The following is a 9,336-nucleotide window of genomic DNA, read 5'->3' as shown; positions in this document are numbered from 1 at the left end:
GTGTGTGTGTGTGTGTGTGTGTGTGTGTGTGTGTGTGTGTGTGTGTGTGTGTGTGTGTGTGTGTGTGTGTGTGTGTGTGTGTGCGTGCATATATATATATATGTGTGTGTGTGTGTGTGTGTGTGTGTGTGTGTGTATATATATGTGTGTGTATATATATGTGTGTGTGTGTGTGTGTGTGTGTGTATATATGTGTGTGTGTGTGTGTGTGTGTGTGTGTGTGTGTGTGTGTGTGTGTGTGTGTGTGTGTGTGTGTGTGTGTGTGTGTGTGTGTGTGTATATATGTGTGTGTGTGTGTGTGTGTGTGTGTGTACATCACCAGACACACATATTGAGCAGCGTGGAATCAGGCTAGAAGTGATAGTTAGTAGGAGATAGTAGTTTGTTTTATACAGGTCCAGGTGAGCATGAATCAGGCAGGTTACAATGGTCTCTGGTCATTCCTGGGAGGCAGAATCTAAAGTCTGAATAAAGACTAATCACGCTACTGGGTAATTAGATGTTAGCTAGCAGTTAGCTGGGAACACCTGCTGCACTGCAGTGCATGCCCTCGCTGACCTGATGTGTAGAACACTGGTGTGGGGCTGGGTGTGGGCCGGGGCCGGGCCAGACAGGAGTGTTTAGTCTTTGAGAGAGAGAAGGGGGGCTAGTAGCTACACCAGTGTGTAAGACTTAGAGTAGGCCCCAACCCCTTGCTTCTGCAGTCTGCCCAGCGCTGAGGAGCTATTCTCTAGCAGTGAGTCTCTGGAGCCCCCCATCTTTGTGCTGGAGCCAGTGGGGTTGCTGCTGGTGCTGGAAGTGGAGGCTGTGGCTGCAGGGTTGGAGCAGGGCATGGTGAGAGTCCTCTGGGGCAGGGTGGCAGTGCCTGAGCTCACGCCCAGACTGCCCAACCCAGAGTGGCCTAGCGTCAGGGCCTGTTGCTTGGACGGGTCCAGAGTCATATGACGTCCTTGGGTGTGGTACGCCCGCTGTGCCAGGCTGCGGATGGAGGCCTCCCTGGGCGGGACCGCAGGGCATGGGTCATGCAGTTCTGCCTGCTTCCGGAAGAAAGGATCCGTCTTCATGTAGAGCGGGAGGTTGCAGAATTCACCTAGCAACGAGGACAGAACAGAGAGAGGGAGGGGCTTAGAGACCTGTTGAGATGTACATAAAACAGCCTGTGGCAGAGTATAATGTGGTGCACTGTGCCAGACTCTTGTACTCACTCTTGTTGGCACGGTGGGGGATGGGCACGGCAACGTTGGTAGGTCTGCCGCGGTCGTAGTCCTGGGGTTTGGGTGGCGAGGCGGTGAAGCGACACAGGCCTGTCTCGGATGGGGTGCTGAGTGATGTCATGCTGTCGGCCGGGTCGTTGGTGCCTGTGGTCATCTGGTCAGAGGAGCTGTCTGAGATGAAGCACTCTGTGATGGTGAACTTGGCATGCTGCAGGTGCTCCTCCAGTTTGGCGTGTTCGTAGGCCCGCGCCAGCTCCTCATACGTAGATGACGCACTCTCTGTGGACACCATGCTGTTACGACCCTTGTCTGGAAAAACAATAAATGCCATATCATATTAGAACAATGCAACATGAAGTTTGCATACAGTACAGCTGTGCCATTAGGCCTTTCAAGGTATCCTACAGGTCTGGTTTGGGGATGTAAAAGATAGATGTGTTAATGATGGGTCTTAGTGGCGTTGTTGCCAGGGCGGGGCGGTACCCACCAGTATCCTGGGACAGGCTTGCGCTGTAGCTGTCACTCTCGGTAGCGGTGATGCCGTGGGAGCCCATGGTGCGCCAGTCAGAGGTCAGAGTCCTTGCGGAGGCTGTTGATTGGCTCTGGCCCGGCCTGCTCAGGGTCCACTGGCTGGAGTAGCGGTTTCTGGAGCTGTGGGCTGACTTCACACACTTCCTCGACACTGGATCTGAGACAAAGAGAGAGTAGGAGGAGGAAGGTGAGAGGATAGAACTCACTCACGGGGTACTATTCATAACACTTATAATACTTTTGGGTGTAAGCATGTACAAACATTTTGGATGTCAGCTCAAGTTAACTCCTACACATTACACTGTAACAAGACATATTTCCATACTATGCACATCTTAGTGTATGTGAAGTACTCACTGGTTCCAGGGCGGATGTCTGACATGTCAATCAAGGGCCCTGTGTTCTGGATGAGGGCAGGATGGTGCAGAGACACACCCGTGCAGAAGCTCTGTGGATTCACTGATTGGCTGAACTCTGTGTCCGTCACTGGGGCCACTGCCTTGTCCTCACCTATTGGATGTAAGAGATGAGGAAAACATATTATGACAGTTGTTAAAAAATATCTGTGATAAACAATTAATCTCCCTTGTCAGATGTTCTCCTCATGGGCTGATTGTAACTCACACTCTACCAACACGTATTTAGTAAGTTGAGAGAAATAATTTGATTGGTTAGTTAGTGTACTGTAACTAAAGGCTATTTAATTGGACAATATTCAGTCTGATCGATCTGATTAGCTGCAGTGTGTCCATACTGACCTATCTGCTTGATGCCCTCCTTGTCCTCGATGAGCAGCTGGACACGAGGGATGTCAATGTGGAGCCGAGGGCCCTGGGGAGGACCCTTCACTGGGGTGTCCATGCTGCGGTTGTTCTTACTGCTCAACACACAAAACAAGACACACACTTAGACTGGATCCACTGTCACATCAGCAGTACTTACATAGTGTACATGTATACATATATAACAGGAGTATATCGGTGATACTTTATAAGAGTTTACTGGGACTTGCAGGTATATTCAAAGATCCATCAAGATCCCCTGGAAAATGACACATCCATAACCACAGGCACCAATCAATCTAGAGTATTATCCTTACCTGATAAGCATCTCTGCAAGGCTCTTAGCATCTGTGAAAGCAAACACAAATATCTTTATTAGATTATAATGGATCATCATGTGGATTAGGCAAATTATTTTGACGTGTTACCTTTAGTGCTTCTCAGTTATTTACTAATTTACTTATGGCTCTTCCTCTCTGTTCTCCCCTCCCCCTCTTCCCTCTCTTTCTCCCTCCTTCCCTTTGTTTCTCACCTCTGAGTCGTTTGAGTCTCTTCTCCTTGCGTTTCTTGCGGATGATGAAGAGCAGGGCGACGCCCAGGGTGACCAGGATGACAGGAGAACCGATGGAGAACAGCTTCTTCACATCATCTCTGTCCTCATGGGCCGAGCTTATAGGAGGGATGGTACCTGGGAGGGAGAGAAAGGGTGAGAGGGAAAGTGAGAGGGAGGGAAAGGGGGTCAGAGGTAGATTAAAGGACTGCTTTTACCACCACTTTCAAGCCCACTCACATTCTACTCCTCCTTCTCTCCCTTTTTTGGTCCCCCTCCTTATCCCCTTCTCTTTGATGACTGTAATTAGCTCTGAATAAGAGAGTCTGCTAAAATGTACATGAAAATGTCAAAGCAGCAAGTGAGAGCAGTTATCTGGTAGAAACAGGAAGTGACTCACTGCCGTCATAGTCTGTGGTGGCAAACTGGGAGCTTTGGTTCCCACAGCCGGCGCTATTACAGGCCTTCATCTTCAGCTCGTACCAGGTGGCCTCCCGCAGCTCGCTGAGGAATAGCTGGGCCGTGGCGTTGGCCTTCAGGCTCTGCCAGGCCCACGTGCCCTTGGGCCGGAAGTCCAACAGTAGAGCGGTGATGGGGCAGCCGCCGCTGGTCCAGCCCTGCAGGTTGAGCCCCGCGTGGGTGGAGTTGATGTGGGTGAGCAGGGGCTGCTCCTTGTTGAACACGGGCTCTGCAGGAGAAGAGGAGAGACAGGGAGATTGTCAGACTGGCGGTAACTGAAGTTAGTGTGTTAGAGTGGGGATGTAGTTTATATGAGGTAAAACACACGATGTGAGGTAAAATATAAAATCATGCTGTGTTAAAATTAAACTATTTCTGCTCCTTCCTCCGCTACACCCTCTCTCACCTTCCCCCCTTCCCCTTGATCTTTCCTTTTCCCTCACCTCGTCCGTGGGTCTTAGCCTCGATGATCTCAGAGATGCGTCCTGAGCCCACACTGTTCTTGGCTGCCAGTTTGACCTTGTACCAGGTCCCACAGCGCAGGTTGTCCAGCCTGAAGGAACGCTCACTGGAACTGATGAACACATCCCTCCACTCCTCTGTGTTGTCCACTGAGTACTGCAGGACGAAACCTGAGGACACACAGGGATACACTACAGAATCATTTAAGCGTTTCTTTATAATCTGCCGAATATACAAATAAACCATTTAAAAAACAATGAAATACTGTAAATGTGTATCAATTATAATATCGTCCCAGTTCAATTATTAAAGCCATATTACACAACCTGCACATACTCCACTGAGGCAAAATCAGGTCAGCTCTAACGGCTGTTACACCCCTTGAACACCAGGGGGAGATAAAGGATTTAGAATGCCCTCAGTGATACAGTACCTTCTTTTGCTAGTATATCAGACATTAGGAGCTAAAAGTTGAACACATTGACGGGAACCGAGAAAATGACACAAAAAGGTATAAGGCTATATCAATATTATTTATATTTTTAGAGGAATTATCTCTCAGTGAGATACAGCAGGTAAAGAACTCTCCTCAGACTGATCCTAATGCACTAAGGCCCAGGGGGAGGGAGTGGTGTACCTCTGATGGAGCTGCCTCCGTTGTCCCCAGGGATCCAGGCCAGGGTGATGGAAGAGGTGGAAGTGGTGGAGACGGTCAGACGGGGCTGGTCTGGAGGAACTGAACATCCAGAGAGAGAACACAGTCAGACACAGTTAGAGTCAATCAGCACCACAGAGACCAGGCACAAACAGCACACAGTTACAGTGAGCAGATTGAGGGACCAGATAGAGAGATACGATACACACACAGTCAGCGGAACACCCAGAAACAAGCTGAGACAACCCCAGAAGGTCCTCAGACCTCGCCCCACCCATACACTCAACAAGCCCAGCGTATCCCAGCTCACCTTGCACCAGTAGGTTTACTATGATGGTGTCAAAGCCCAGGGTGTTGGTGGCCGTGCATGTGTAGTACCCAGAATCCTCAGCTTTGACGGAACGTAACACCAGAGTACCGTTGGACAGGATCTGACGCTGCCCGTCCACAGTCACAGGGATAGTCGAGTCCTCACTGAGACACACACACAGAGGATCCCAGTTAGATCGTAATACAGCAACCTCACACCTCTATGGTAGACTTAACCCTGACCTGAACCTTATCTTCCAAAACCCAGCATTGGCACCAAGTCTAAAGTTTCTCCTAGCATTGATTGTGAGTTCCCCACTTTACTTCCATTGAGGTAGGAGAGTTCTGACCTGTCTTTGGTCCATTTGATGGTGGGGGTGGGTTCTCCCACTGAGCTGCAGGGCAGACGGACCTCCTTCACCCAGGGAGTAGTCACTGTGCCCCCGAACGACAGGATCTTAGCTGGGGCTGCAGATAGAGGGCAGGTGACACAGGTTAAACTGGGATGTCATATATATATATACACACACACACACACACACACACAGACACACACACACTGAATGTGCTCACGTACACATGCACATTCAAGCACCCAGGTACATTTACAGCCAGACAAACACTCTAACCTCCCTGCTCTGTTTTCACTTTCTTGATGTGTAAACATCTTTCTCTAGTGTTTGCTGAGTGATCCTGGTATTGTGTAGGTTAGCCTGGAGGGTTTCCTTTTACCCACTGTTATGAGAGCAGAGCAGAGTATTGGAGTGTCCCCCCCTGTCCCCCCCCCTCCTATCCCTCCGTCTTGCTCAGTCCATCCATGCTCCATAGATTCTCCCCAGTATTGATCCCTGTCCACCCCCCTCCCTAAGGGCCAGTTTACTGGGTAGGCCCTGTTCATCACCACATAATTAACAACAGTGTTTCCTGCTACACCGCCAGCCCTCAATCAATACTACAGCTGTCAGTCAATAGAGAGAGAGAGAGAGAGAGAGAGAGAGAGAGAGAGAGGAAGAACTTGGGATAGAGAGGGAGAGAGGGAGAGAGAGAGAGAGGAAGAACTTGGGATAGAGAGGGAGAGAGGTAGAGAGAAGAGAGAAAGAAAGACAAAAGAGAGGAGAAAGGTACAGAGAGACAGATGAAAGCCCTCTGTGTAAGATAGACTATTTCTGAAATTCTTCTTCCTCTATTTTCTTCTTCTCTTTTTAAATAACCTTTACACAAATCCCTCCATCCCTCCTCAATTACCCCTCACCCCCTCCTCCCTTACCTTTCCCAGCAGGCTCCACGGTGACCTTTTCGCTGATGTTGCCGCGGCCAGCAGTTGTCACGGCGGAGGCCCAGATGAGGTACTGTTTACCGCGGGTCAGATGGGTGATCCTGTAGAACAACATCTCTGGGTTGGCCTCATACTCACTGGGAGCCTGGGGGAGAGATATATAGGTCCGATTATTAACACTGTGTAACACCATGGTATAATGGTACAGTAGCACTTTGGAGGGGCTGCTTAGCATCTATGGTCTAATGGCATGAGGGAAGCCCAGATGACTTGAAAGAGAACTAAGGAGTTTAGAACTAAGGAGTATAACTCATGCATGTATGCAGGCACGCAACACACACACACACAGCCGTGTTTACTTGAACATGGCTTTTAGTATCCAGTCTCTCTCACACACACACACACACACACACACACACACACACACACACACACACACACACACACACACACACACACACACACACACACACACACACACACACACACACATGCACCACCTCCCTCATCTGTTCACCACTCAATACCCATCTTCACCTCTTTTTCCATTTGCCTCATTTACCTTTTTCTCTCTTTCTCTCTCCCTCCCTATCTCAGCCTCTACCCAGGCTTGCTGGAGAGCAGGGTGGGTATGACAGAGGGATAGAGAGAAGAAGGGAGGGGAGGAGGGAGAAGGGGTGAATGTGGGGCTCTGGGGGGGTGAGTAACAGGAACATTAGAACATTCCTCCAGCGTGGAGGCAGCAGTGTCGTGGTGATCCAGGGAGTGATACAGAGAGATAATGAAAAGAGGAACAAAAGCACTCTCATCTCTGTGTGACTGATACCCTGCTCTGCTCCTCCCTCCCACGTCTCCCTCCCCCGTCTCCCTCCTCTTCTCCATGCTCATTTACATGGTACTCATCCACATAGGGTGAGGATTTGTGAATGATAAGAAAGTGGAATTCTTCCATGATAGCATTATTGGATCGTGTGTGTGTGTGGTCTGAATGTGTGCCACCAGAAAATGAGTGTGTGTGTGTATGTGTGTGTGAGAGAGAGAGAATAATGTAGATGTGTGAAAACTGCATAGCTAGTGCAGACCTGTGTGTGTGAGAGCTCCTGATGCTGCAGTGGGCATGTGTGAGCTTGTTCTCTGCTTCATTTGCATATCTACGTCTCATCACGTTGCCAAGACAACCTCATCTGTTCATCTGGGAGGGCAGGAAATAAAGCGACGGTGCAAACACAGTGAGATAGAGACACACCCACACACACACACACACCCACACACACACACACACACACCACACACACACACACACACACACACCCACACACACACACACACACACACACACACACACACCCACACACACACACACACACACACACACACACACACACACACACACACACACACACACACACACACACACACACACACACACACACACACACACACACACACACACACACACACACACACACACACACACACACACACACACACACACACACACACACTGAGTGTTGGTTACTAATGAATTATCCATCAAGTGCTATATCATGCATTCACATCATGTCCTGTCATTTGGGCCTTAATTCTCTGCCTCTCCAATACCTGTAACTGCGCCTCCCCCATCCCACACTCTGCCCTCTCAGTGGTACTTACAGGCTGTCCGGAGCCTGGGCTGGAGCAGTAGATGGTGTACTTGCGGATGACACCATTGGGTTTAAGGGGGGGTAGCCAGGACACGACCACACTGTTGGGAGATGAGGGCACGGCTTTGATACCAGCTGGAGGACCTGGGACTGGAGAGGATACACAACACATAGACAGGTCAGCAGAGCTGTGTGTGTGTGTGTGTGTGTGTGTGTGTGTGTGTGTGTGTGTGTGTGTGTGTGTGTGTGTGTGTGTGTGTGTGTGTGTGTGTGTGTGTGTGTGTGTGTGTGTGTGTGTGTGTGTGCGTGTGTGCATGTGTGTGCATGTGTGTGTGTGTGCGCGTGTGTGTGCGTGTGTGTGTGTGCGCATGTGTGTGTGTGTATGTGTGTGTGTGTGTGTGTGCGTGCGTGCGTGCGTGTGACTGGGTACTAAAGCCATGTTCAAGTAAACACGGCTGTGTGCAGGGCCGTGGCTATTTCCGTGCGCGTGGGTGTTAAAGCCGTGTTAAAGTGAGCAGGGTAGTTTGCAGATTGCCAGTCTCATCCTGTGCTGTAAGCCGCTCTGGGAGGACTTGGAGGAGGTCCCCTGGGGAGAGGCCAGGCCCGGGCCAGAACAGGGCCAGCGGTGACATATGTTCACTCAGACACCGTGGTCAGCAGTTCTGCTCTCCTCGCTCTGCTCTGACACCCTACAGTCTAACTCTCTAACCCCTAAACAGATTAACACACACCAGGCTGCTCCTCATGCTCACTGCATGGCCACTTGACTGAGATGCCCAAAGAGCCTTATAACTCTATCAGTCATCAACAACATAAAGCCTCAATACTCTCCCACTGTCCACACATACAGAACACTGGACCTTATTCTAAGAATACAACCCGTTCATCAGATAGAAATGCATGGGTCTCCCTGGGTTACAAGGGACAGGGTTCAAATGAATACTGTGAGGCTACACTACATTAGACCTTCCTCCATGTACTGTACTGTACAGCAGGACCTAAAGCACAAAGATTAAGGACCTATCCAACCCTAGATAGAGATCAGTAGCATTATGTGACCTGATGCACTTGACCCTACTGGATCCTTTTATGGATTATAGTGAAGAGGGAGGACTGTTAGAGAGATCCAGGACCCCCTATCTCCTCCCTCTCTATCCCACCCAGGGCAGCCTGCTCCCCACAGTAATCCTGCTCTGTCTCTCTGGGCCCCCTCCATCTCCTGGGGCTCCATCTCAACCACATTATGGCAGGAATAACACCAGGGACATGAGAGGGGAGGGGAGGGAGGGAGGAGAGGGTTAGGGGCAGCCCAAAGGGGAGATGAGAGGGTGGATGGGGGGGGTTATAGGAGAAATGCATAATTATCATAACTGGGCCTTCATGTCAGAATGGGAGAGGGGGCAGGTTAAGCTCCATCTGCTGCCCAAAATCTGCACATTCCCAGTCCAGACTGTC

The 9,336-nt window shown here is 50.0% G+C and overlaps 1 protein-coding gene across 4 annotated transcripts in view; it reads right to left on the bottom strand.

The window, feature by feature from the left end:
* Positions 1-249: 249 nt before the first annotated feature.
* LOC112259099 (Down syndrome cell adhesion molecule-like protein 1 homolog) overlaps positions 250-9,336 on the bottom strand; it is a 97,607-nt gene continuing 88,520 nt past the window's right edge. For 2 of the 4 annotated variants that reach the window (XM_042326740.1, XM_042326742.1), the window contains exons 20-33: positions 7,892-8,031; positions 6,230-6,383; positions 5,313-5,430; positions 4,964-5,127; positions 4,636-4,734; positions 3,980-4,168; positions 3,478-3,765; positions 3,060-3,215; positions 2,845-2,875; positions 2,504-2,625; positions 2,103-2,255; positions 1,702-1,902; positions 1,206-1,523; positions 250-1,090 (exon numbers count right to left, since the gene is read on the bottom strand). In XM_042326740.1, coding sequence (XP_042182674.1) covers positions 654-1,090; positions 1,206-1,523; positions 1,702-1,902; positions 2,103-2,255; positions 2,504-2,625; positions 2,845-2,875; positions 3,060-3,215; positions 3,478-3,765; positions 3,980-4,168; positions 4,636-4,734; positions 4,964-5,127; positions 5,313-5,430; positions 6,230-6,383; positions 7,892-8,031 — 2,570 coding nt within the window. In that variant the 3' untranslated portion in view covers positions 250-653. The remainder of the gene's footprint in view (positions 1,091-1,205; positions 1,524-1,701; positions 1,903-2,102; positions 2,256-2,503; positions 2,626-2,844; positions 2,876-3,059; positions 3,216-3,477; positions 3,766-3,979; positions 4,169-4,635; positions 4,735-4,963; positions 5,128-5,312; positions 5,431-6,229; positions 6,384-7,891; positions 8,032-9,336) is intronic. The other 2 variants (XM_042326741.1, XM_042326743.1) reach the window with 1 other exon arrangement.

Source organism: Oncorhynchus tshawytscha, linkage group LG09, assembly GCF_018296145.1.
Source record: "Oncorhynchus tshawytscha isolate Ot180627B linkage group LG09, Otsh_v2.0, whole genome shotgun sequence".
In the NCBI taxonomy this organism is placed as follows: Eukaryota; Metazoa; Chordata; class Actinopteri; order Salmoniformes; family Salmonidae; genus Oncorhynchus; species Oncorhynchus tshawytscha.
The sequence above is the reverse complement of the archived record's forward strand: the minus strand, read 5'-3'. Positions and strand labels throughout refer to the sequence as shown.